General features: G+C 37.9%; 3 protein-coding genes across 8 annotated transcripts in view; 2 read left to right on the top strand and 1 right to left on the bottom strand.

Annotated features, from left to right (window-relative positions):
• The window catches only part of LOC106150737 (UPF0415 protein C7orf25 homolog), a 38,558-nt gene extending 33,192 nt beyond the window's left edge, over nt 1-5,366 (top strand). For all 4 annotated transcript variants that reach the window (XM_087012731.1, XM_087012732.1, XM_087012733.1 and 1 more), the window contains exons 3-7: nt 846-1,233; nt 1,569-2,612; nt 3,065-3,249; nt 3,810-3,890; nt 4,414-5,366. In XM_087012731.1, coding sequence (XP_086868857.1) covers nt 846-1,233; nt 1,569-2,612; nt 3,065-3,249; nt 3,810-3,890; nt 4,414-4,500 — 1,785 coding nt within the window. In that variant the 3' untranslated portion in view covers nt 4,501-5,366. The remainder of the gene's footprint in view (nt 1-845; nt 1,234-1,568; nt 2,613-3,064; nt 3,250-3,809; nt 3,891-4,413) is intronic.
• An 89-nt stretch (nt 5,367-5,455) lies between these two features.
• LOC106150743 (glioma pathogenesis-related protein 1-like) lies at nt 5,456-17,168 on the bottom strand. 3 transcript variants are annotated; one of them, XM_013523728.2, is made up of 13 exons: nt 12,201-12,374; nt 11,926-11,995; nt 10,881-11,005; nt 10,405-10,653; nt 9,991-10,106; nt 9,051-9,154; nt 8,805-8,843; nt 8,410-8,526; nt 8,009-8,113; nt 7,449-7,604; nt 7,124-7,225; nt 6,512-6,556; nt 5,456-6,015 (listed from the first exon to the last, which is right to left on the bottom strand). In XM_013523728.2, exons 2-12 carry the CDS (start codon nt 11,975-11,977, stop codon nt 6,549-6,551), a joined length of 1,173 nt encoding a protein of 390 aa, XP_013379182.2. In that variant the 5' UTR covers nt 11,978-11,995; nt 12,201-12,374; the 3' UTR covers nt 5,456-6,015; nt 6,512-6,548. The 3 variants fall into 3 exon arrangements, with proteins under 3 accessions (XP_013379182.2, XP_086868862.1, XP_013379181.2); XM_087012736.1 differs by lacking the exons at nt 6,512-6,556; nt 12,201-12,374 and adding an exon at nt 16,937-17,168; XM_013523727.2 differs by lacking the exon at nt 6,512-6,556.
• Nucleotides 17,169-21,538: 4,370 nt separating this feature from the next.
• On the top strand, nt 21,539-27,448 carry LOC147761617 (dopamine beta-hydroxylase-like). The gene is made up of 11 exons (XM_087012696.1): nt 21,539-21,982; nt 23,063-23,222; nt 23,336-23,514; nt 23,738-23,848; nt 24,149-24,326; nt 24,645-24,848; nt 25,370-25,495; nt 25,717-25,808; nt 26,110-26,206; nt 26,635-26,792; nt 27,099-27,448. The coding sequence occupies exons 1-11, from the start codon at nt 21,791-21,793 to the stop codon at nt 27,222-27,224; spliced, it is 1,623 nt and encodes a 540-aa protein (XP_086868822.1). The 5' UTR covers nt 21,539-21,790; the 3' UTR covers nt 27,225-27,448.
• Nucleotides 27,449-27,619: the final 171 nt, after the last annotated feature.

Below are 27,619 nucleotides of genomic sequence, written 5' to 3'. Positions count from 1 at the left end.
CCATGACCTTGTGACTCATAATCTGATGATTATAAAAAATATCCCGTTTTATGCAATTTTAAGTGACCTTTGGTGGGAAAACCAAAAAGTACAAAAAGGCACTTCTTTGACCAAAGATATGTGTGTTGAATTAAAAGAAGGTCTCAGAACAGGGTAATAATATTTGTATATTGCAGTATATAATTAGAACCATTAATTGTTTTAGCCCAGTCTAGTCTTTTTCACTGAGTACCATAGTTTATGTGATGGCCATTAGGATAGATGGAAGCTAATTAAGTTGTTACTGGGACTTAAATACTATACTCCATGGGGATATGTGGCTCTGGCAGGGACTACTTATTTAAAACCAATTATATAATGTGTAAAAATCTTACACATACAGATATTGTACATGTACCAATAATAACTCCTCTACTGTAAAATACAGCAGCTGCTGTGGTAATTTTCATGTGGGAGGGAAAATTGGAATCAAATTCCATGAATCTGCACCCATTACTTTAATAGCCAGAATGGCAAAAATGGAAATCAAACCATTGCTACACAATCCCACTGGCTGGCAGTCGATTGGAATTGAGGTCAACACCAGCAAAAAAAAAAAAAAAAAAGCCATGTGTATTCTCACCATCGTTTATTGCTATTGATCGAGGCTACCAAGGAGAATCATCATGTCCTCTTGATTTATTTCTTCTCGTAGGTGTAGATTTGTTTCAGGTAAACAGCTGGAGTACGTCAGCCAAATTGAAATCCCCGCCAACGTGAATAAAATTCAAGGCAAACAACATTAAGAAGATAGGAATCAATAAAAGTGTAACTGATTTCAAAGACCCGTCACTTCTATTATTCAGATAAGAGGAAGCCCCATAAAGGCCAATCAGCTGAAGTGCAGCAACCTGTCACATCTCCAGGGAGTACTTACTGCAGCTGAGACTTTACCAGCAGTCACACATGTCCTTCAGCCTTTTCACCTCAAGGTCAAGGACATTGGAAAGGTCAAGGACGATTCAGAACCCAAGGGCAGTCCACAGGTCATGGGTTATTCAGATAAGAAAGGCAGATTAGATAGTGAAGACATGGCAGAGGGAAATGCCTATATAAAGGTCAAAGACAACCACAAAGACATGGCCATGCAGAAGGTCAAGACTAGTTTGCTTGTTGATGTAGTTTGTGAGCATGGTAACAAGTGGGTGAAGGTCATAGCAAGAAAAGCACAGGCTCTACACCTGACTTGGACAGGTAGGAAGATCATATTTTGTATGCTTGTTTGTACTTGGTAGCTAGTAATGATTTTTGAATGAAGTGTACAGATGCAGTTTCGAGTCTAGGGATATAATTGATGCAGCTTATCATGGATACGCAGTGGCAAAAGATCAATCTTATTTGAATAGATGATAATTATGAAAATCTATAATATGTGTGTTCGTAATGATCAATGTACAGCACTCTAATCATGATTAATAGTAAATGATGTTCTATTTGCTTTTACAATGAGGTAGTCTCAACTAACACATTATCTTTCACTTTTCACATTAAATATTTGGAATATTATCATGTAATTGGTTGTATTCCAGGAGATGGTCAGTTTGGAGACAGGAACATTGTGGACCAAGCAGCGGACTATATATACTATGCAGAACAAAACCCAGTGAACTATACACCACCCAGGGTTCTGTTTGTGTTCCATGGTGGAGTGACTGACAGAATAGCACACGAGTTGATCTCAGTACTTGGAGTGGAGGTACAGGGAGAGGTGGTGCCAGCTGATCAGTATGGGGATATAGAGGAATCAGAGGATGAGGCTATAGGGGCCCTCAGTCACTCCCAGCACAATGTCTCAACTGATGCAATGGTCTTGTGTCACACCCAAAGGGATGTGGGTACCATAGGAATGTCCTCTTGTCTCAGCAAGCACAGTGCCAAAACCACAATTGATGGCCACCTAATGCAAAGCCACTTTGAAGATAAAATTTTGGATAGTGGAAGTGAAAGTAATCAGTATGAAAGAGTTCATATTACTGTAGAGGAAGATCTATGGTGTATGCTCCCTGTCACACCTGAAACATTACTGCAATCAGAATGCACACTGGGCACAACTAACACATCCAGTTCTTCTACCAGTGTAATGCCATGTATAGAAGGATGCTTAGCTTGCCAGAATTGCAAGGGATTTGTGAACAGTCCTCTGTTTGACTGTACCTGTATAGTGTGCAAAGATTTCTTTGAGAAACAATTGGTTTTCTCTTCACAAGTAGATAAAGCATCATTATCCACTGGTCATGATTGTGCTCACAATGCAGAATCCCACCTATCGCAATCACAGCCAACACATTGTGTTAAAACAGACTGTGATACCAGCCAGTCTACAAGGGAATATGAACACAATTCAGTGTCTCACCTAACGCAATCAGATATTGTGTCACAACTAAAGCATTGGTCATCTCAATCCACCGACACCATCAGGAGAGTCAACCTGGATGTGACGGCTATGATTGCCCTGATATCAGCTCTGACCCATGGTGGCAGCGGGTGGGTCTTCAAGGAAGCTGTACTGACTGCCCAGGCTGAAGAGGAGAGGCAAGCACCAGCTTTACCTCAGATTTATCAGTTTATATTTGGTAGGTGGCATGCATTTTCAAAATTATCCAAGGGGTGCAAGGTTGGCAAGTGTTACACATTTTCTGTTTATGTTAGATATGGAACTACTGCAGATGTGTATGAGCCTAGCCGATATATTAGCCAAATGCTGCAGAAGCTGGTAGTTTACTTGGACATTAAAAAAAAAGAAAATGGGTGGGGGGATAATTTATAGATAATGCAACAGTGATTAGGTGAAAAATTGAGCTGTTTACCTGTAGTAAAAATCATGCTTAAGTTTCACACACTCATAAATATTGCATGACTTCTTATGTTACACACAGGTTGAGCATAAAATGTTTTTTCCACCAACAGACAAAATTTTATCAAAGGTACAGCTACTATGAACAAATTTTCTCCTCACTGTATTTGGAACCAGTTTATCAATAATGTACCACCTTGCTTAAAACCTTTTTTTTACTTGTGTTTTCAGGCAAATCCCTATATGCTTGTCAGTCAGCAGTGAAGGATTTCCAGAGCATAGTCAGTTTGCTTGGAGGCCCCGCGGAGACCAGGAGAGCAGAGCAGCTGTTGGGTCACATCCATGTTGTCCCCGACTGTCCTCCATCTCATGTTGTGTTAATGAAGTGTACGGGCAGTATTAAAGAAAGGGCTAAGGTAATAGACATATCTCTAGATATATAGGAGGGGGAAAGGGAAAGACATGTTGTGTCTCATTTAAATATTTTAAAAAGTCATAATAACTCTTCGTTTTGGCCAAAAATAGGATTTTCCTGGAGTATGCCATATCTCTAGATAAAATAAGGAGAGAGAGAGGGGAAAGGTTGTGCCTCATTTAAATATAGGCAATATTAAAGAAAGCCATATTATTGATATATGGCATATTATCGGTTGATTCAGAATTTAAGGAGGTGATGGATGGGGAAGGGGAGAGGAGGGGATGTTGTTGAATATTGAATAGACAGATGATTTATCTTGAATAATCCTAAATAATGTGATTTAGTGAAATGAACAACAGCCACATGTAGCTCCCATTCAGTTGTGGATTCATAACAACTCCGTACTCATCTGACCTTACACATGCAAGGTCATCCAGTGTGATCAAGACCTCTCAGCATTGGTCAAAACTGTACCAAGACAGCTGTCATTTTTCTCTGGTTATGAAAGGAATCTTGTGAATCTTTTAAATAAAATATCCTCCTCATTCTGTTTTTCAGGTGATATTTGGTTCTGGGGAGACACTGCGTGCGCTGACGTTATCTGCTAACATGGGTTTTATCAGAGCAGCTGATAACCAGGTCAGTTAGACTCCGTTCACATGAAAAATCTATTTTCTAAAAATCTATTTTCTATTCGTGGTATCTTGTGATCACTCCAAGCGCAGCTGAGAATTAATTACAGCTTTGGAAGTAACTGGCTTGCGCTGCCAGTAATTACCCAGTGGGGTATTCAGGGCACAGACCGTGATTACAAGATACCACGAATAGAAAATAGATGTTTAGAAAATAGATTTTTCATGTGAACGAAGCCTTATACTCAAGTTGTAACAAAACTCCTTTATGTATTCCCTACTTCAGGTAACAGGTGGTACATGTGTGGTTTACTCTGATCTTATTTGTTGTAGAGATGAAAGTCCTGGAATTATCTAGAAATCTGAATATTTGGGTTTTGTATTTATGCACCGCAAATCCCACATTATACTAGTAGAGCTGAGCACCTTCAGCATTTGTTTTTGTTTTGGTTTTTCAAACAAAATTGGATAGATACAATACCATTATATGTTGTGTGTAATTTAATATTGGTACACATTTATTTCAACAGGGCGTCACATTTGCTGTGCTGGTCCATGCATCCAGAGCTTTGACAGAACAGAAGCAGAAGACAGGCACTCCTCTCAACTCTGGTTAAACCTGTGTTACACAAGTCTACCCAGTAAAAACTATCACAAAAGTCTGATGGAAAGTAATAAGTTTTAGCACAGAGCTATAAACAGAACTGCCGTCATTTCTCACATGGAATTTCTTTCATGTTTTGTACCTTTTGTTTGTTTCACACCGAAATTTTGTCATTCCCCCAATTAACCTATTTAAGGTATTATGTTTGATTCTGTAATCATAGTTTATTTATTTATGAGACTCAGTTTATTTGTGTGTGTTAGGTTACAGGTGTTTGAAGAATGAAAGACATCTGAAACAACTTTTTCTTATTAATTTCTTTTCTCACACTCCAAGTAATGTACATTGGAGTTAAGGTGCAATATTACCATTTCCAGATATAATTTATTTATGGGAATTAACAGGCTCATATAAGACTTCATATATCACAAAGAAGTTCTTTCAATATTTTCTTTTTAGTTACACTCCAGTATTCTCCCCAAGTGTCGGGGTTAACTGGGAACGAAGTACTGTTATCAGCATATTTTAAGTTAGAAAGTGGAAACAGCAGAAGGATGCCAAGTTTAGTCTGAAGCTCAGGTAAAAAGTCCACAGTAGAGCTTTGTTGTTGTTGTATTTGCTCAAAGGGAAGGGTTTAGTTAAGTTTAAGTTAATTAGGTAAAATGGTTATGTTTTCAACTACAGTTCATGTATGATATTCAGTACACTTTGAGCAGTTGTCAATCATTGTTTTGGCATACCAACTTTTAATTTGTATGTTGTTGTAACACCTTAAGATTAAGGTGCATTGAGCAGTTATTTTCCTCCTCCTTTTCTTTTTCTTCTAGCTGTAATCTATTTCATTTGACAGAAAATTGGTCGTCAATAAAATCATTCTGATCGAAGCACTGCTTGTGTTTAGTTTCATTGACGGTAGCGCAGGTGATTTTACACCTTTTGTGTGATATTATAATAATAACAAGATTGAGTTTAAATATAAAAATACCATATTTATTGACATAATATATACATGGACCCTGAGTATTATTCAGGTCAATGCCTTGGCACTTGTGGCATTATACAAAAATAATTACAAAAAAAAAAAAATTAACACGAAATGAAGACGAACGATTTGTTTGTCTTATTGCACTCTCAGTTCCACTGGAATGTCACTTTTCACAACGCATCATGAACTCCGTCATATCTAGTTTAGGAAAGTTCTGGAATGGTTTGAATTCAATAAATATTTAAACGTTGATTGAATAAATAAGGTATTTGTCTACTGGCAAAACGGACGCGGTTCCGGTGACACGTGGTTTCCTCTTTAAGGTCCAACCCAATGATCCGGGATTTAGATGCAGCCAATTGTTTTCCATCATGGTCTGAATTCCTATTTAAATGATGTTGCAGGCATTTGGACAGTACTTGTACTGGATCAGCTCTTCTGGTGCGTCCTGGAAGAATCTCTGGGAGCACTTCCATGGCGCAAACCAAGATGTGCTGCAAAACCACTCATCTGCTCCGTTCTTGCCTAATTCGCTGATGTTGGCTGATAATACGTAGGGGAAAAACACGTATAATAATTACATTACAGAAAACAATGTTCAACCAAAAAAGCACTTGTAAAGTCTATTTCATCTAATGTGTAGACCATAGATTTAAGCGTCATTATGGTACGATAGAGACAAGAACTGCATAATCTAAGAGAATTGAAAGTCACAATAGGGCATTTAGTATAGAACACATTTCCATTACGTGTCACTGTTTCTTTATTTTTTTTATTGTCGGGGATCGTAATAAAATCAATTTTGTTGACACGTACTTAAGAGGTATAAAATTGCTGTACGGAAAATTAAACTTTTTCATTCAAACACGCAATGTTTAGTTCAGTGCCATGGTTTACGTCAATATACAGACCATTTGCGGTGACATAGTAATGGCATAGGATTTGTGTTTGTCACAAAGACTTTCTAGTGAGATTTACAAAACGTGACCTTGTCAAACAATTAAAAAGTAAAGGCTATACATATATATAGGTACCATACCTCCAACTACTCCCCAAAATCTACCCGCCTTCCTAGGCTATACACCTGTAAAGAAATGTCTAAATTCAACTACATGCGGTTAAATAAAGAAAAGATATTTGTTCTCCTTATCGAGGTGTACTAACTTTTGCATTTGGCCGAGGTCGGGCAATTCCGTACTTGGCTTAACCTGAAGTACGAAATTTCCCAGTATTCTGAATTCAACCGTTAGTGCACCACACCATCTAAAAACCACCACATAAACTATGATATATATGTAGCCTACCAGAAAACAAATATATAAGACGAAACAACCCACTACAGACTACATGTACGAATTAATAACCACATGCAACATCAAAATAATTGTTGGCGGTTTAGACAAACAGCATGCATGCCGCTTTTTTTCCCAAACAAGTGGGTTGCAAATGTACTGCAGGTATATATATATATATATATATATATATATATATATATATATATATATATATATATATAACAGTCACCAAGATCTACTTCTACCGACTAACTCAAGTTAACACGGGTCTTAGTCTTAAGTTCAAGCTCATCCGAATAAACCTACAGACATGCATCTCAAGTATCTTTAGCATGCAATAATTCAATAATACTTACGTGATTCACATCTCTGTCCAGTGAAGTATCTAGGACACGTGCACTTGCAGCTGCCGCACTCTAACTGGCCGCCATTCAAGCAGGTCTTGCCTGGGCAAAAATCTGCAATAAAGCAAGAATACTATTTAGTCTATTATGTCAAATAAAACTGGAGAGAGGCAAAGTAGAGAGGCAAAAATGTTCAAACACACTTGCGCAAACATGCATGCACAAACATACGCGCACACATTTTAGCACACGTTCAATCAATAAGAGAGAGAGAGAGAGAAAGAGAGAGAGAGAATGGGAAGTGACAGAAAGAAAGACAGAAGGTGCCATAACTTACCTTCTAACACCCCGCATGATACTGGACATGCTGCGTATTTGATCAGATCAGTTGTCCCCGAGAGTCTGTAGTCACAATATTTTGGCGTGTTGTTGGGATCTGAACACCATGCAGAGTACCTGTCCAAGCTGTTGGCGCCCATAGCTCTACAGTTAGCTGGAAAAGACATCAAGAAAATGCGTTAGTTGAGACAATCAATGCTTGAGACATTGCGGTAGCGTGAGAGATTAGGCCACTGGCTTGTATGTGTTGGTGGATGTTCCGTGTAGTTGTCATTTTTTTCTGAAGACCGCTAGACACATGTAGTATGTGACATTCTAGCTTTTGGGGCATTATTTCAATTTGTAATGCGTTTAAGGGTGCTTGTTTTAAGATGCAAGATAGTTTTGGAATCTCCTTGCCAATGCCTACCTTTCTGAATTAAATTTATACTATTATCTACCTTACGTTTTTTATTCATACCGTGGCCTTGTCAGACATTAAAATGCAAACGTTATTCTTTTGATGATTATTGGCATGTCGAATGAAAGTACAAGATATAAAAATTAAAGTCTACTTACGTATTTCACATCTAGCCCCACTAAAGTATTTTCCACATTGACAGGAACATGTTGAGTAGTCAAATGGTTTTCCCTGCTCACATTGTTGAACAACTGGACACTTGGCTGGAGAAGACAAATGTGTTGGATGTGTTAGGTGGGCGGACGAATGCACTGTGTGTCAAGGCTTCATTTTCATCAAGTTTTATCAAATTTATTACTACGATACAAATGGGACAAGGTTATTACGTGAAGCGTTAATTACATGTATACACATATATGTGTTCCTGGTAGCGAACAAACTACTGATGTACAGATTCAAAGAGCTATAGTTGAAGGGGAGGAGAATAAATGATTTGTCCATCAAGTGTCAAACTAAGTTGGTATCCAGATATTGGGGTGCTCATATGCAATTCACTCACGTGATTGGCAGCTGGCCCCGGTCCACTGAGGTAGGCACTGACACCTGCAGTTATCGTAGTCTGGAGTGCCGCCATTTTGACAAGCGAGGACGGTTGATCCGCATTTATTCTCACGACCTAATGAACAAAATATAGTCAAACTGTCACTATCTTTCCTATTCGGTACGCTCGGTACATTGTTTTTCCAAAATTTTAAACGGGGTATTTCACAAAGTGTTTTAAAGTAAAACTAAAACCATTTACATGTATTATGTAATATAATGGTTTGATTCATGTTATTAATTTTGAAGCAATATGACACAGTGCAACAAGTGCGTCGTCCAAGATTGCAAAGTGTAACTGTTACTTTAAAAATAATTCAAAAAGACAATTTAGATTTCACCACGATTGCTTACCGCAGTTTTCTGGGAATCTTGAACACTCGTATTCTGTTGCTGTAAGAGAACAATCAAAATTGGAATAAATAAAAAGTACAATTGGAGTGCATTATGGAAGTAAGTGTATGTAGTGCAATTATAACGTTTAATGAACATAAAGTAACTCGTAGCAAATGGAAATGAATGTTAAAAAAGCGATGGCTCAACACAACACGTGCACTTCAAACAAACAATAGTGTGAATGCTGGGTATCACGTGACTTACGGCACAGTCCAGCTGCGCACTCTCCAGTGTTCTGTGAGTCGTCTGTAGCACACTCCGAGCAGGTGGCTCCCGCTCTGTATGGCTTCTGACCAATGTAGTTGCCTCTGTAATGTAAAATATACCATATTGAAATATGCAATATTTTTTTAATTCAGTAGGGGGCCTAATCTCCATGTCTCACTCGGACAGAACTTTACATTGACAATTACATGTGAAGCGTTGAAACGAAGATGGGACTCAGACGTTTTCAAGGAGTACTTTTAGCAAAACGGGCAAAAATTGGGGGATGTAAAACCTTGAGAAAACTCCCTCTGCAAGAAAACATCTTCGACTCTCAATGATGCGATAAGACTCTAGTTGCAAACTGTAGAATTGAAGCCTAACAGCAATGCCATTATTTTTTACATTTACAGCGTATTCACAAACGTACGTCAGCATACTGTTGAATTATTCAATGTTGGTGGATTTTAGGAACGGATTCAAATGGCATCTAATGGTAAATCCAATATCACTGATGCGAATGTCGACAAACTTAAGGTAGATGAAGTGAGAAATCGATGAAGTCTTCAAAGATACACGAAAGGAAGTGATTATTGCCGTGTACTTAATAAGTGCGTCAGACGCCAAAATTGTTAAGTGAATCAGACACGAAAGTAGAAGATTAGACTCTTCTTCTAAATGCCATTAAATAGTTCTATGATAACTTGGTACTAAGACCCTGTGTAAAAGACATTTATATGCCACACTATTTAATTGTTTGCTAAACCTTCATTATTAAGCCAATCGTTCATGTGTCTATCCGTGCATTTGTCTTTTTTGTATTCATCCACCTGTAATTGATTTATCATTTGAACATCTTTCTAATTATTATTTATTGTTTACTTTTTTGTGCACTTGCTTTTAAAATTCATTTTTTCTTTCACTCAACAATTCGACTTACGGTGGGTAATAGTTGCAGACGACGTAGTACCATACGCCGCGGTAGCCAAGGAATGGAGATTTTACGGCACACTCTGCGACTGCGCAACCCACGCGGTGACTATCTGCCCAGACGGCCTATAATAAGAACAAACAAAAAAATCAATTATACGAATTTAAATATTTTAAAGATTTTAACCTTTAAATGTTTTAAGTGTTGTATTCCTGCTGGTAAATTATCGACAGAGACAAAGCAATATATAATAAACGCCATTATGACGTCTGGTTTTAGTTGTTAATTTGGAAATGCAATACGGGGCGTCTTGCAAAATGTGACAACCCTCAATGCACCTGCAACTTATTACTGCTTATATAAATTAAAGCTTTCCAAATGCGGTAGTTGAGAAAAAGTTTTCCATTGTGTTGTGACAATTACCTGTGTATAATGCCCACATTTCTCTCCGGGTACACAGCTATTATTGGCGTAGGTATAAAACGGGATCTCCTCGTCCACCCAATAGTAAAGCGACCTCGTAGGATCGACTGGTCGTCGGGTTGTCGCGAACAGATTCTGCCCGGGCTTCGTTCTTTGGAACTCGGAGTTCTGTGGGATGTTGTGGCCGTGTTTGTAATCGCACTGGTCGGCCCAGTTCTGAGCCACGCTCTCTAGTTCGTCGTCCCACACCTGGAAATTAAGCAATCGCAATCGTCATCGTCACAACTAACACACTAATGTCCCTCCAAGCATTTCTGTTAAGAAAAAAAGTTGTAAAGTGCTTTTGGTTGTCCTAAGTTTTAAGGCAATAGAATTGAATTATACGCACCATGGTTAATATAAATGTTATGTTCATTGACATACGCACTACAGAATTCTCTTTTTGTTTGAAAGATGTTGAGATCCGTTTTACTCACCATAGATTTCATGTTTGTGGCGGGGGGCACGACACTTCTTCTTTTGTTATTATGTGCGTCTACAATAGCTTTTTTGTCAGCCAGTGAGTATTTTGGAATCTCTCGCTTTATTCTTCGTCCCTGCACTAAAATACATACAAATTATTAAATGTAATTGTCTCCAGAACTGTTTTAAGATGGCAAATAGATGAATGAATGAATGAATGAATGAATGATGTAAGCCATTATGGTCCTAAATGGAAGGATAATGTACTCTTTTACCCTAGCTTATTCATTGTTCGTTTCTTATAAATGTCCATGGCGTTGACAGCGCTGAAAAATTATCATACTTCATCAGTCAATATTGACTTGGAGAGTCAACACATGCACGTGCGGTGGATATTATTAGATTAAACTCCTAAAATGCAAACTGCTGCAGAGATAATAGCAGTGCCCCGACGTCAATACCCCTTTATCTTTTACAGACGTCTGGCTAACGCACGTTATTGGACATCAAGTCTCTTGAGGAGGTAAAACTAATGACCTCAAGGTCAACAAACGCCTTATTAAAAACTTTTAATGCTACATAAAAATCAGCAATGGCACACGTCTTCTTTATTTACATGCTAAATGGTGTTTTGCAAGGTGTCATAGCCGAAATAAGGGAAAGGTGCACAAACTGTATTATTATTTCAAGGTCGAGGTTTTCTGTCGTGAGAAAGGTCAATTCAAAGTTTGTCCTTCTACCGTGTAAAACGTAAGAAACAAGTTAACTTGTTATCTACAATAAAAGCCATAAAACTGTCAAAGATTTAACACAAGCTAAAATGCTACCTTTTTAAGAACCATTTAAAAAAACGGTAAAAAAATATATTCACTTCGTTCAGTGACCGTTTGATTAGCAATAAACATCGTATAGAGGAGGGATTGATTGATGAAATAATATATATATATATATATATATATATATATATATATATATATATATATATATATATATATATATATTTTGGAAATAGTTTAAAACGCAAAGAAAGAGACAGAGAATAAAGAAACATGTACTTACCATTGCTGGCTAGACATACAATGGAAAATAAAACTACCAGGAGAGTTTTCATCTTGGAATACTGTCTTATCTGAAAGGATGAAAAACTGTGGTTAAAAACGTAATCAACAGACTAATTAAGGGAAAACAAGTTCAATGTATCAATGAGTTAACAAGTAATAAATAAATAAATAAATGTAATGATCACATCATTCTTAATTAATCAGCAACTGTATATTTTAATACGAGAATGAAATCCCAAGTATCCCGTCTTTCATACAACAAACAGCGCTTACCAAATATTATTAAAGTGCTATTGTCAAGTCCTCTATATCACACTGCAGTTGGATTAAATTTGTAAGTGTAGAATCAGTGGATGTGTTTACTTTTATAGCAAAACTTATCTCGCAGATCCCGGGTGAGTCAGACATTATAAAACACTATAATTGCTGATCTCGGTGTGCACTGCGGGGCACGCTAGCTTGCTCACCGACCATAACGAAAACTACAACTTCCTTCTTCAGCCACGTTTACCTAGTCACCAATACTGGATATGATAGTGGCTGCTTATGGTTTTAGTGTCACCACACTTACTCAGTCGAGAAGACAGTAATTTTTTATCCTTAGTCAAGTGTCTGTAACAATGCTTACTTCCTCCACTCTTACTCAGCAAAATACGATATTTAGATTTTTTATTTTCTTTGTTATTGCCTTTGACAAGTGTATTGGATTCAAGGGGTGTGTTTCCCTGTAGGCGACGACACTATGACGCGTGGTGCGGTGTGGTGTCTTTTAAACGGGGATATTTTTCTTGCATGCTTCCAAGAACTAACAAAGGTGCAACGTGATTGAAATGAATGCAATAATGAAAAAAAAAATTTTAAAGAAGTTTTAAGCACTCGAAATTTGACGTGGTCGAGATTGCAAAATACGCAAATAAAAAAAAGAATACATCAGGGAAGATGCCTTACTATGATGGAAAAATTCCTTCCAATAATGTAGAAAGTAAAACACAATTGGAATATTACAAGAAATAGGCGGTCTTTGCCTGAAGGACGTGAGCTCAAGAGCCTCTGTCACAGTTGCCAGGTATCAGTATATTCGTGTATCGTGACGCTAACCAGCCTAGGATCGGGTCCCGCAGGGGAAGCGACACTTCAGAATCCTGTCCAAGAATTAGAGTTATTATCCAAGTACAACCAGATAAACGGAAGATTTGTTTTTACCTCGTATTATTGAAAGTCAGTCACGATATTCTTAATCAATAGACATCGTTGGGCAGGATGTCGTAACTAATTATTTGAGGAGGGAGAAATGGGTACATATTAACCTTCGAAGTTAAGTGGATCTCTGCGCCCCCCCCCCCCCCCCCCCCTCCGCTGCATAAACATGCTAACATACAGGCCCGTGTTCAGCAATTTCAAAAGAGTGGTTCTTTTTCTGAAACGGTGGACCTTTTACCATGAAACCTTCGTGTACCTAGATAAAACTTTAACCAAAGGGGACCTGTTCCCGGCAAAAAGGGGGTGTTCTTTCAAACCCCCCAACCCCATCCCCCCCCCTCACCCGGCTACGGGCCTGACATGTCTATCAGATCAATGCCGATTAAAGTACTCGGACATTGTGGTGTGTCATCATATTTCCCAGGACCTTTGGTCACTGGTGCCATCCCCGTGTTGGCGGTCAGTAGCTTTATACCACAGATGAGGAAGACTGGAGGTCTTCACGCGGCTTCCGAGGCGCCCTGTATGTAGTTTATCGTTTTCACGGTGACATTTTAAAAAGAGGCGTGTTTTTGTGCGAGGCATCTGCAGGAGTGAGATGATATCGCTCTGATTTATGCAAACACTTCACGCCAAGAAATGGATGTAGGGCTTTGTATTTCTATCATTAGGTTTTCGTAAAATAGGTAAAAAGTATCACCAGTTATTCGAACTGTTACTGTTTCAAAAGGAATTCTTCTTAATCAAATTCCTTATGAATTAAGCCTAATAAAACTTATCAAGGTGTATTTATGTCCACGCCTAAACCCACCCCCGATAAGATGATGTACTCGATTATTAAGAAAGTGCGTGCTCGCTATGTCCAGTAAGGTTATTTGGTCATTTTATCACCTGGGCTGGACATCTCCATATATGGGCACGTAGGTCATCTATGTCGAACTCACAAACGAGTCGTCATATCAGTTAAGGGGTACTTGGTCATCATGTATACAGTTTACCATTGTCATAAACGACAGACTCAATTGTGATATAGGGTCCGGTTCCCTTTGATTTTTTTTACAGGAAAGCTTCGTGTTAGATTTTGACCCAGTAATGTCACGCTGACTCGTACAAATCTATCGGAAGGCGGATGGTACACACTGGGCAGTCTTTGATGCGACTGCCTCATTAAAAGCTTTGCTACGTGTACAAGTACATGTATGTGTGTGCCTGTGTGTGCATGCGTGACCATGTGTTGATACGTTTGTGCGTGTGTGCGGGCGCACGTATCCAGTGAACATGTATGCGTGCATGTCTGCTCGGTGCGTGTGCATGTGTGTGGCCGCGGAAAACCAAGATTGGGCCAGTTTATTTATTCAAGAGAAAAACTGGGAGTGGTCGGCTCATGTCTTGGCTACAGTCATTTTCACCAAAATAATAGTATTCAGGATTATTGGGCAACTTGTCGCTGTGGACACTACAAACGTTTTGATGAAGCTAATAATGGGGTATATAAATCATTTATGTGCGTTCATCACATCGAGTGCACGTTTGCACCTAATGTTCGCATTTAGGAATCTAGCTTAGAGATGATGCCTCCTTTGAAGTTTTAAAATTTGTCAGAGCATAAAAAGGAAAATAAACATTCAGTAGATGTTAAATGCGCTTTTAGATGTAAGTTAACGTAGCCCCTCTGAACTGGATAAGCAAACGACTTTTATATGCACATTATGGTTGCTCAGTAATAAATGACTTTACGCCCTAGTAAATGCTACACACACTGACGTCAACCAAGACTTATTTACTATTCTTTGGTTTTATCTCCCTCCTTTATCTCTCCGATATATCTGCACTTGTTTAGTAAACAGTTTATTCAATTATGACTTGGTGTAGCAGGTGTGGTAGTGTCCATGTCACGAAGGAGAGTAGCCATTCCGACGATGGAGGGGGGGGGGGGGGCATGACACGACTGCACTCGTAACTAAATTCTCTGCGACGAATTGCATGTCAGATGAGAAACCAAAAGTTCCGAATTTAATTAACTTTGCAAGTCAATATGCACACCCTTCATCACCTCACTTTACATACACGAACAAGTTCCTCTGCTCTAACGCGAACAAGTTAAATTTAAGATATCCTATCCGTGATTTTCGTGACAAGTCGAATTTTCCTCATCTCTGCACTTGGTTTCGATTATTAAAGACATTTTAAATGAAGCGAGTTAGTTCTAAAGGACTGGCCGGTCAAGATAAAATTGTTAAAAGTAAGAATATGGTCATTTTCAGCACTAAAAGCTGTTCTAACAAGTGTTGGTTGACTGGTCTTTAATGTAGATGAGTGACGAGCGGATCCAAACTTTACTTTTTCTTTATAAAAAAAAAAAAACCGCATTGCATCTTAGCAATTCGTCAAATGATTAATATATATATATATATATATTTTTTAATACCAAGACCAAAGTCACTGGAAATATTCTTGCCATGATGCGCTGCGTATTACATGTAGTAGTCCCTGTCATCTTCAGATTACAGAGATACTTATTCAAGAGTACATGTGAAGGGACCAAAATATAATTAATGCAACAAGTGCGGTTTCTAAGCATCTTAACCTTAACCACTGGCCGATAAGAATGACTATCACACCTTCCAAGATTGCAGGACATAGTGCCGTTCAAAGAAGTTCCAGGTACGGAACCTCAGCATAAGCATATTAACAACATTACCAAAACTGAACATTTATTGACTACTAAGAAGTCTTTGTTCTCAAAATGAAAATATCGTTACACTAGTTTCACCAGTTTAGGCTAGACACATCCGGTGCATATAATTTATCCGTTATTTTGTCATTTTTTCTCAAACACCTGTGATGATAGAAATATAAGCAAGAGAAACATATCATCACAATTATACTCTATTATTTTCAGGGAAAGGGCTAAACCGCAGACCATGACTGCTGCAAACCAGGATGGTAAAAAAACGAGGTCAAGTTGTAGTTCAAAGGTCAAATAACCACATAACCATAAGATGAGTCCGTATATAAGCAAACCTGAAGACCCTTGAATTTAGTGCTTAAAAGGCGAGAGACAAGAGGGTCTAAGACTTTTCCTTTGACCAGCGCACCCAGGAGAAATTTTCGCTCCACAAGGCGAAGCAAGTGCTTCAAAATTGTATAGGCCAAAGCGAAGTACAAGTAACTCAATTCATGTCAGCAATAAAGGGATGGTCGTATGGCAAAGACATTCAATTTGTTCCGCGCGAGACGACAATTGCATCATTAAGTAGCCTACTTGACATTTTAACAACTCATTTTCAATAAGATTTTAGTCAGGTATGTCATTTCCGAAATACGTGGCTTTGATTTACCGATGCGTTAAGATTGAGCCGATAACGTCGTTATATAGGCCTATAGTTACAGACAGTATATGAGTCTCATTTCCAGTCGCTGACTGTGCGGTTTTGAGTCACGAATAGCGGAACACTCGAGCCGTGTCACTTTACCTCGCGAACCACAAGAAATAACTTTGTAGCCCGCTGTCCACATTTTGCGCGTACTCGCTGTACTGCTACGTAATTTGCAGCGGACTCTCGCCCCGTTTTCATAGAAGAAGAGATTAAATTGCAATCTAACTGTATACGACTAATCACAATATTATTGATGCGATGGACGGGACAACGGAGGTATTAGATGGGTTTCCTGTAGTAAACTCGTCGTAATGTGACAGCCCACTGAAATTGGCTGTTCAGACATATATCGACTCAACTTGTCTCGAATACGACTTTCAACCAAACTCCTCAGCCGTCACAGCACCGATATAAAAAACGGCAGCTTACCTTTATAGAATACTACTCCCTGCACTAGTACTGGTGTGTAAGTTTGAGTTCCTAAATCAGATGTCGACTGGACACAACTTTCCTCCTCTGCGCACTGCGCACTTTGTAGAAAACGCTGTTTCTTATTTATGCGTATTAGATGTTCTGATCCTAGCTACAGGCTGCAAAGTAAATGTTGTCTCTTATTTATTCGTATTCAATGTTCTGATCCTACCCTGCCTACACCACCTTTTATATATGTACCCCTCTCACACCCGGGAATCCCCGCAGTACTGCTTCGACAACCCCGAAAATCCTTCATCCCACGTGACTCTGACGTCCTTTATTAAATGTCAATGTTGACGTTAATTCACATCTGTATTCTAAAATGTACTTCTTCTACATGTAATTTACCTGCAGACGTAACTAAGTGAAATTACAGGTGCGGGAATGAGCCGTTTAGAATAATTACCTCGCGTAGTACAAGCATGTTTACTTTTGTGCGTTTTGTTTGTAATGTAATAAAAAGATGAATAAGCAAAAAGGTAGAGAAACGAAAGGGCAGAGCTCCGTCAAAGCTAAGGTAAATAAAAATAATTAATCTTTGGAAAATTTTAGGGGAACCGGGTTCTGTTGAAATTGCAATTACTTGTTTTTGTACCGAAAAACTGTCTATCCTAAAACTGTCAAAAAATTTATGAAATGCTTTAAAATATATACTGACCACTAAGAAACCAACAAAGCAATGAATAAAAAATAAAAATAAATAAATAAATAAATAAATAAATAAATAAATAAATAAAAATAACCTGCTCCGTTGACGGAGAGAGTGCGGACAGAATCAGTGGTAGGCTACGCATCTCGTTTGTGTTCAATTTATTATACATCATTACTAACTGAATTAAAGCTGGACTGACGATGGGGCATGCTTCCTCGAATTTCAGAGATACTGGGAGGTTGCCTTTATTATCAGCATACCATTTACATTTAAATGGATGTGAGTTTTCAGTAACGATGATGCCTAGGCATGAAATGACTGGCATTATTAACAAATGGTGCTGAAAACGTACACCACGTCAACTAAGTGTGGTTTGTATGGTAGGCGATGTCTTAAAGGAAAGTGACGGAATTTGCTGAAGAAACTTCTGATTATAGCCTGGATAATTGCCTGAATTCAACACAACTCTAGTTTCAGAGTATACCTAGATGCCTAATATGCAGAAAGAAAAGGGAAAACCTGAGCAACAAGGTTTGACTTATTCTATTCAATATAATTTCTACCAAGGCAGGATACTTCATGCACTGCACCGCAGGGGCGGCTGGGGACCGTCTTCTGGGTCTTCCGGAAGACAGTCAGGATTTTTCAAGTTTACATTGACAGGCATCTTTTTTTTTTGTCGGCAGATGGTCGAAAATGGATGGTGGATCATCAAATATAATTTGGAAGACTCAGAAATTATCTCTAGATTCGCTCCTGGCACTGTCATAAGATATTCATTAGTTACAATATTAACAATGGAATTATGAGCACATCCAGATGTTTATGGTTTCCATACCTTTACGAAAATTGCTAAAAGAGTTCCACGGGAATAGAAAATGGCCCCAAATCCTATAGGTTCATATAGAACATGCCCTGAGTGTCAGGGCACAATAAAGCTAGCTTGCTCACTGTACCTTTCATGTGGCAGCTTTATAGTCAGTATTGCTGATATGGGTTATAATTTATGAAATTAAGATCGAGCTGGCAATACTGAAATCTAGAACCTAGGGTAATAGAACATGTCTTGGATAGGAATCTCATGAAGCGTCCGGTAAAATTCCTGTAGTCTTGTGGGATTTTTACATAGTCACACAGAGTCCTATAGGAAATTTTTAAAGGTTAAAAAAATTACACAAAGATGAAAAACAACGTTAAATCGCCCACAAGAAAATTAAACCAAAAAATGAATAAAAGACAAAGAAATAAACCAAACAAAACAGGAACAGCGTAGACGTCAATGGGGAAAAGTTATAAACAATTAATACGTTTCTACGTATTTTTTAGGTTTCCATGGAAAATTATTCTGCGCACATAAGAAAACACTGACGTCATCCAATATTTTAGGCTACCAGCCATGCGTTCCTTATTGTATTATAACTTTATTCGTTTTTTTTTTCGTGGAAAAATACAAATAAATAAAATTACTCTGAATGTATTCATATAACTGAAATGTCTATTAAAGCACGCTTTTCTAATTTATTTCCCGTTAATTTTAAACGTTTTGGACACAAAGTCGGATGAGAGCCACGCAAAACTCTATGGTCGGGTAAACACGAGGCAATGGCTTGCCAGCATGTGCTGCGCATAATTTCTGAATTAATTCGGTTTTGCATACAAAACGGAATTTTGGACTTGAAAGGTAAGGCAGATTAGAAACGTATTACTCACAGGAGGCTGACTTGAAAACATATGATAAATCATCTTTACACAAAGAAAATTACAAAAATTACATGTTTTTTCATGAAAAGATAATTGAATGTAAAATAAAAAAAGAAAGGAACAAAGCATAGCCTCAGCATTTTAACTAGGATGATTGTAAAAACCATGTGTAATTAGCTATTATACCTGTACGCTGACTTTTTTAAACATAATATTGTAAATATTGCTGGATTGCTCCTGAAGAAATATGCAATTTAGCAAAACTCCCTAATACCTTTTTTCAATTACAGAAAATCAGTTTTGACACGATCCCTCGTGCTGTGACAGTACCTTATGGCCCTGATTGTGACATATGTGTCTCCTCTGACGCATTTGAGGGACTTCATTTCCCTACAGCAGCAGACAGCCAGAGTACGAGCAAATCTTAATCCTCAAAACATCTTAATTCTCAAAAAATATTGGAACAAAATATAGCATATAGTAAAAGGTGGTAAATCGCCAAAGCGTCATACCCTCACCCTACGATAACAACAGCCATACAATAATAAAAATAAAAATAAGAATAATAATGATAATAGTAGAGTAGTATAATATACGCTAAATAGAGGGATCACCTTGAGTGTCATTTGTCTTTAGAACTTTAGTTTTTAATATTTGATCCTAATATCTTACAAGGGCCAACTTCAAAATTTACCTCGAACTGTGGCAGATTTGGTCTTCAAATTTTGTTTAAAGACCAAGCACGGTGAAACTCGTACGTCTGTTTATATCCTCAAATATGAAAATATTTCAAATGGTGAACAATGTTCTACCTCATCTATAGAAACGACATAGCAGCTTATAAATAAAATAGCTGTTTCATTAATACCATCACAATTCATCGCCACATGCATGAACCTTCACCACAATCTAGCGTCACATATTTTAAAAACACTTATTATAAAAAAATAAATCTTTCATGTGTTCAGTGCGTCAGATTTATTTTTAGCACTCTTGTCTTAGTGCGTCCGTAACCCCAACTTTATCACTGATTTCTTTACCCTTGACGCAGTTACGAAATAACGGGCTTGTAGGGAAAGCATTTCGTCACGGATTCCCTAAACATATTTAAAAATGCCTTAAATTGCTAGTGTTGACATCAAAGAAGGTGTGCTTTATGTTTAATGGTCAAAAATGCATTAGAAACGCTTGGTCCAAAGAATGCAGAATAAGCATGATGTACCATGTTATTGAATATTTAAATCAATTCATTGTAAAAAACATTATTTCTCTGGCTGCTAACAGTCATTTTGTAGTATAAGGCAAATCCAATTAGTGCTCCCCCTCCCAAAAAAAAAAAAATGTATCTCGTACATAAATAAGCTGATTTTGTGTCAAGAACGAGTATGAGTAGGCAATGGAGGCAATCTTGCTAACAACTAACATATGATTACCTAACATATGGTATCAAGTTTATTCACGGGGACCCAAACCATTAAAATTCCTGCAATATGTATCTAGTTAAAACTTTTGATCAAGAAGAGGTTAAAAAAGATGTTTATATGGCTGTAATATATATATATATATATATATATATATATAAATATATATATATATATATATATATTGGACTTGGCGAACATATTGTGAAACCGTCTTTAGTTTCAACTGCTGCATAAAACTTCAGTGTTGACATGTACAGCACCCAAAGTTAAGCCCCATGGCATTATAGGTAATGACATGTCACGGTTACATGCATAACTATGTTGGAAAGTGAAATAACTCAACCTTTTAAGCCATTTAAGAGGAAATTGTTATTTCTTTGGTTGTTGGTGGCCATTTTGTATTTAACAAATGTCATCAGTATGTTTCTTCAGAAATTTACTCAGTACATTTACCTGATTCAACTGAGAGTCATCCAGGTTTCACAACGCCAAAGGTATACAACTGCAAAGAGACCAAAAAGTAACGTGCCCCGTTACTGAAACAAATCCAAATCAATCCACCAGAAAATCAAATAACGACACCGTTTCTGACATGGTGAAGTACACGTGCCTTCAGCATGTCAACTCCGGCAGGTCACTTGGTGTAGAAGGGATTGAGTCACTGCAAGATCTGCTGTTGGAAGTCGATAAGAGTGACGATCACCAAGATTTGATCACCTGTTTTGATACCAGGACTTAAAATAAATCTTAGTCAGGAAACGTGTGTTTAACCATGTGATAGCAGACGGGGTTAAAAAGGGTTGGCGCGTCCGTTAGGATTAAAGGACTGACAACCCGGGAAGAAGCGCGAACAGGGCATCAGTTCACAAGAAGTGGTAAAGCCTTGCTCCATCTGAGTGGCTTAACCTGACTATTCACTTTATTTCATATATTTGCAGAATTTGAGGACGGCTGGTCTCATCGCAGCAGCATCTGCCATATCTTCCTGCCGTTTATCAACGCTTCAACTACCGGGCCAGAGCAGTCACCAAAATGTCGAATCGCGTGGCACTTTTGGTTTGTGTTTTCGCAGCGATCATAACCGTTTCTAGTGCTTACCCATACTTTGGTAATAGGCTTCCTAACGGCCAGAACGTCCCCCACCCATGCAAGGAGAACACCAAATGGCTGGCATTGGGACACGTCAAGCTGGCAGGCGGACAGCCCAATAACCAGTTTGGACTGGTAGGTTGGCTGGGTTTGTATTTGCTTAATTTCACCAAAGAAGTGTTGGTTGGCCGGCTACATTTAAGGTTCACGGCACAGTCAGTGACATCCGTCTGTGAATTTTGATTAATACATTCTTTTGTTCATAGATCAATCTCTTCAATAATTTTTTTCTAAATATCCATCTGTTTGTTTCTAAAGGTTTGTTTTATGGATTTACTCGTTTATGTATTTTATTTTGGCGCTATGGTATCAATTTTTTTCTATTAATTCATTAATGTATTTATTATTTATTCAGTTATTTATCTGTATTACATGGTAGCAAATACGACTTTTGGGTCTTCATTGTTTACCAAAATTTATCTTATCTTAGACCTTAATAACAAATCTTGTCACAGACGCCTGTTTGAAAACATCGTCGGCCAATCTACCGTTTCCATATACATGTTTATCCCCTTGCACCATGGTTACTAGTTATACTTGTAGGGCCAACTCTTTTCATATTTTTTATTCATTTTATCATTTATTAATTGCCCATATATCTAACTTCCTACTTATCTTAGAGTCTGGTACATGTTTATCTGGTAGTCTGTCAAATTACTGAGCCAAAGACATCTCCATTGAACAATTCAACCAACACACTGATCTGCTAAATAACGCCTTTCTGTTTTACATACTGTTTTTTATATGTACAGTTATACTTGTTTCTATATCCTATGCTATTAATGAGATGTAATACATTTTAATATTAACGTGAACCAGTCACCTCAGAACTTGAAAGCGAATAGGTCAAGGTGGTCGCGCGACAGAGCTTAAAATGTGCCCAATGTAAGATTTTCCCTTGACTGACTCATTCTTAAGGCATTTCCAAGCAGTAGATCTAAACATTACATTTCTCCTTCTAAGCAGCCAATGATCCTACTTTTCTGACAGTCACCATAAATGAAATAGTCTTGAGAAATTAGTAAGTCGTTCACTTAAACGATGTTCTTTTCCCGGTCTCTTCAAGGTCATTTCTCGCACTGCCTTCCGGAATGGTTTCAATCCGAATAATATACTTCTTTATAGTTGATTAGTAGAATTGGTGCTCTTCTTCAGGACTTTAAGGCCGCTAATTACCAGTGGACCTCTGAACTGTGTAGGAAGGACTCTGATCAGGACGGGAAGACAAACGGTGAAGAACTTGGAGACCCTAACTGTGCCTGGCAAGAAAACTCGGTTTCGGCCGTTCTAAGGACCGAAAATATTACACATCCAGGTAAAAAATGTTTATTTGCAACAAATCGGAATTATGAATGAATAATGAATACTAATACTTTAATGTTCAAAATTTTATCCAATATGGCTTTATAAGCTAACTTGTCTCTTCAGGTATTTGTGAACCGGTGGACTCGGCACATTGTCGTCGTGTTCAGAATTTCACTTACGAATGCCAGGGAGAATACAACTGCACCGCCACCAAGGAGTCGCACGTGAAGACCTTTGACCTCAGGTTCCCAGAAACCTCGGTGCCAGCAGAGGAAACAACTTACATATGTAATGTTTTCAAGGTAATCATACAGCTTTAGTCCGAAAAACAATAAACTATGAAAACAAAATAAATTTGGAGGAAGAGAGGAAGGAGCACATACTAGAAAATGCAAGACGCGAAGTGAGCTGACTCGATACATACAGCCAAAACAGGATTCACCCATCACAATGAAAAAATAATTTAAACCATACGCTCATGTTCATATTCGGATCACACATTAGCATATCGCTGTTCCATTGCAGGTTCCAACTGACAAGGAGTACCACGCTGTCGCTTTTGAACCCATCATAGGCAACAACATGGTTCTTCACCACATGGTCGTTTATGGGTGCTCGAGAACGCCACTTAGAAAGGTAATTTATCCAGTGATTTTTCTTTTACTTAAATGTATTACCCACCAAGTGTTTATCATCATAACATGTTTTTACAGGAAGTACCAGAAGACTAGTTTTATATTTATGTTTGTTTTGTTAATATTATGAAAAAGATTTTGTGAAACACAATTAATATGTGTATGCATGCCATAGGGGTTACGCTGACAAATACAAATACGTACAGTAAATGTGTTTACCGGGTTACGTCTATTTTTTATTTATTACTTTAGATGTAAAGTCATTTTATTATTCAAGACCGTATCGTTTTGAAAATACCAGGGCCCCCATCTATGTAACATGTTACCCGAGTGCCGTCAAACAATAACAGTTTGGTCCACTGGGATGGAGGGATATTGTCTTTCAAAGAATACAGGGGTTCCATTCGGAAAAGGCTCGTATGAATATCTGGCTGTGGAAATACACTGGAACAACCCAGAGCTGAGAGCAGATTATACAGGTAGGTTGTATTCCCAGAAATATCACATTTATACAAATAATAATAATAATAATAATAATAATAATTATTATTATTATTATCATTATTATTATTATTATGACACACTGTCAATGATCGGCCAAAAGGAACGAACACAGATTTTTTAAATGAAATTTTCTGACTCACCAAGTGAAGTCGACAGGATTTTTTTATTCTGAACCAAAAATCCTTGTCGGGCTTAAACATAGAAATTTTAGACTTTTACAAATGCATATGTATCACAGCATCAAGGTCGAATCCTGCATAATATAGATATTGAAAATTCAACCAAATTTCCAGACAACTCCGGAATACGCATGTTCTACACTGACCGCCTGCGTCCATTCTCCGAGGGGACGGGCACATTTGGTCAGTTTGCCCTGGAGATTCCCCCAGGAGTGGACAGTTTGACCATGTCCGGGGTGTGCCAGTCCAAGTGTACCGAGGAGAAGTTTAATCAGGACATCAATGTGACCTCAGTTCTTATGCACATGCATTATCAAGGTACAGTGGAGCTAAAACAACACTGTGATTTATTGGAATGCGCAGAACTAAGTAGACAGCAAAGCTGCATATGTACAGACACTTACAGGAAATTACGTTCTCATTATAAGTTTTAACAAAAAAGCACATTCCAGTGAACATAGAAAAAATGATCCAACTTTCCAATGTTTGCAGTGACGGACTTCATGGGTGTTGTGTAATTGTCTTCCAAGTCATGACTGTTTCTTTTGCACTGAACTTGCTAGATTACAGAAGTTTTCAGTCTATGTAAACGGGTTTAGCTCTTTATTTCAAATTCATAAAGATACAAGCACTGTATAAAGTCAAACATTCGACCAACAAAATAATTTCGTTGGAATTTCAGAGACATTGCCAATAAAAGGCATTGCTGAAAAGAGTTGAAGTGAAATATAATCTTTCATGCCAAAAAGAGACAAAATCCAAAATTTGAAACTGCATTTTAATAACAATTTTAGAGACAGGCATATACCAAAGATGTGCTCTATTTTAATGTTTTCCAGGTATAGCAGGGAAATTAGAGCAATGGAGAGATGGCAAACTACTGAGAGTTGTATCAGATGATCCATACTATACCTACGAGACGCCGAATCTGCACACCTTTGACCCTCCCATCGTATTTAAAAAAGGTGAGTTTTTTAATTTAAAAAAAGCTACGTACGGTAAAAACGGTTTTGCCTTGTAGGTATCTTTTTTTTAACTGCGACGGTCCTCCGATCAGTAAGCAATGATTAAAATATTGCATGCAATTTAAAAAACATGCAAACTTATAGCATACCTTGTTCCATACGGCAGCAAGTAGTTAAAAAATAAAGAAAGAAGTAACAAAACGAATTATCATTTGCTGCAGGTGATGAGTTCCGCACATATTGTACATTTACCTCAAAGCGTGGTAAAAAGCAGAGACATGCCAACACAACCTATTTTGGGCTGGGAACGCAGGTAGGGAAAACGGGTCGAAATCTGCCACTCTCATTACAATGGCGGCAGTGGCGGGATGGACATCCCTGCTTGGGCCTCAGTCACCTAACTGCCAGCTGAAGGGCATGCTACGCCACGCTAATATCTCAAAGCAAATGCATCCAGAAATTCATTGACTGAGGCCCAAGCAGGGATGTCCATCCCGCCACATAAATACTTAACGCGCATTTTATGCCGTGAAAGTGGCATCTTTTAAGACAATATTAGAACATTTTCAGTCGGTTTTACGTATTATTAAACATCTGGTTGCTGTACATTTCAGGATGAAATGTGTTTTGCTATCTTTACCTACTATCCACGTCAGCCTTTTAACCCAGACTGCATTCAGTTAGACAATTATGACAGTTGTGGGGGTCAAGGTAAATGTTTTTCATTATCCTTTACTATTACCTCCATGTTTCCACAGTGATGCGCTTTTTTTAACTTATGAAAAAGATTAAAATCTGTTAAAACAGATAGCAAAAACTTTGAAGTCATTGGTTCTTTACATTTGTTTAGAAGAGTCGTATTTATAATGTCACCACATTTGCCATATTTACAACTTTATCAATGAATCCACCCCGGGTCATAGGGTGATTGATTTCTTTTTAAGCTTTTGGCGTAGCTAATTTATCTAGCCTGGGGTTGGATGTTCTATTCCATTTTTTTTCATTCGACAATTTAGTCTGAGTTTTTGCATTGAGAAGTTTATTTTTCGTTTCATTTCTATTTCGTTTCAATGTTTATAATATAAAGGGTATTTTGCGATTGACAGTCGTAGCTAAGAAGTAAACTAATTTACATTTAGAATACGGAGACTGTCGACTGGCTAAGTACTATGGTGTGCTTGACAAAGTAAAGAAGAATGCGGAGTTTGAGAAGGTCTGTGACGTAAGGAATGGGAGACACTGCTCACGAAAATGTCATGAAATTGTTGAACCAGTCATGAAGCATCCCTGTATGCAGGTGAAGTTATAAATACCATTTCACATCGAACACAATGTTATACCTAACACACTCTCACACCTAACACAGCGTGACACCTTATACAATATTACACCAAACACACCGTCACACCTAACACACTGTTATATTTTAGACAATGCTATGCCTATCTTACCTAACACCTTGCCACATCTAAAAGACTGTTACATCTAATATATAATGCTAGTACTATTGGGATATCTCTTTCACTCCTTAGTAATAAACCGAAGTCTCTTTCACTCCTTAGTAATAAATCGAATATATTAACGAGGAAGTTAAATATTTCAGGGCAAGTTGAGAAGGATCATCCAAGGATTTGACCCAGTTTTCAGACCGGCTGAGATATTGAGAAGCGTGTCAGCATGCGAAAAGGGGATCTACGATCTCGGGGATTGCGCACCATACATCGGCTAGTAAACCGAGCGAAGAATATGCTCTAACGCACGACTAATTGAAAAAAATACCTTAATTCATTTTTCAATGCTGAACATCCAAATTTTATCCTATGAAAAGTCTTGAAACATGTTAGCAATGAAAAACGTTTAAAGGTAATTTTTTTTCAATTTTCAACGCATCATCCATGGAGTTGTTAGAAACTTTTTCGAAATTGGCCGCCAAGTGGATTATTCTTAAGGGCTTAATTACAGTCATAAGATTATATATGTGTGCATTTTTTCCATCTACCATAAGAAGATTAGATACAATTATAACGTCAGAAAATACAATAGAGGGAGTGTGATAATGATAGGGTCGCTAAACGAATTTGACGGAATATAGTGACTAGCCTAATCCTCTTGTCGCCTGGTTAG

Source organism: Lingula anatina, chromosome 5, assembly GCF_051362555.1.
Source record: "Lingula anatina isolate TDL-2025a chromosome 5, LinAna3.0, whole genome shotgun sequence".
Classification (NCBI taxonomy): Eukaryota; Metazoa; Brachiopoda; class Lingulata; order Lingulida; family Lingulidae; genus Lingula; species Lingula anatina.
The sequence above is the reverse complement of the archived record's forward strand: the minus strand, read 5'-3'. Positions and strand labels throughout refer to the sequence as shown.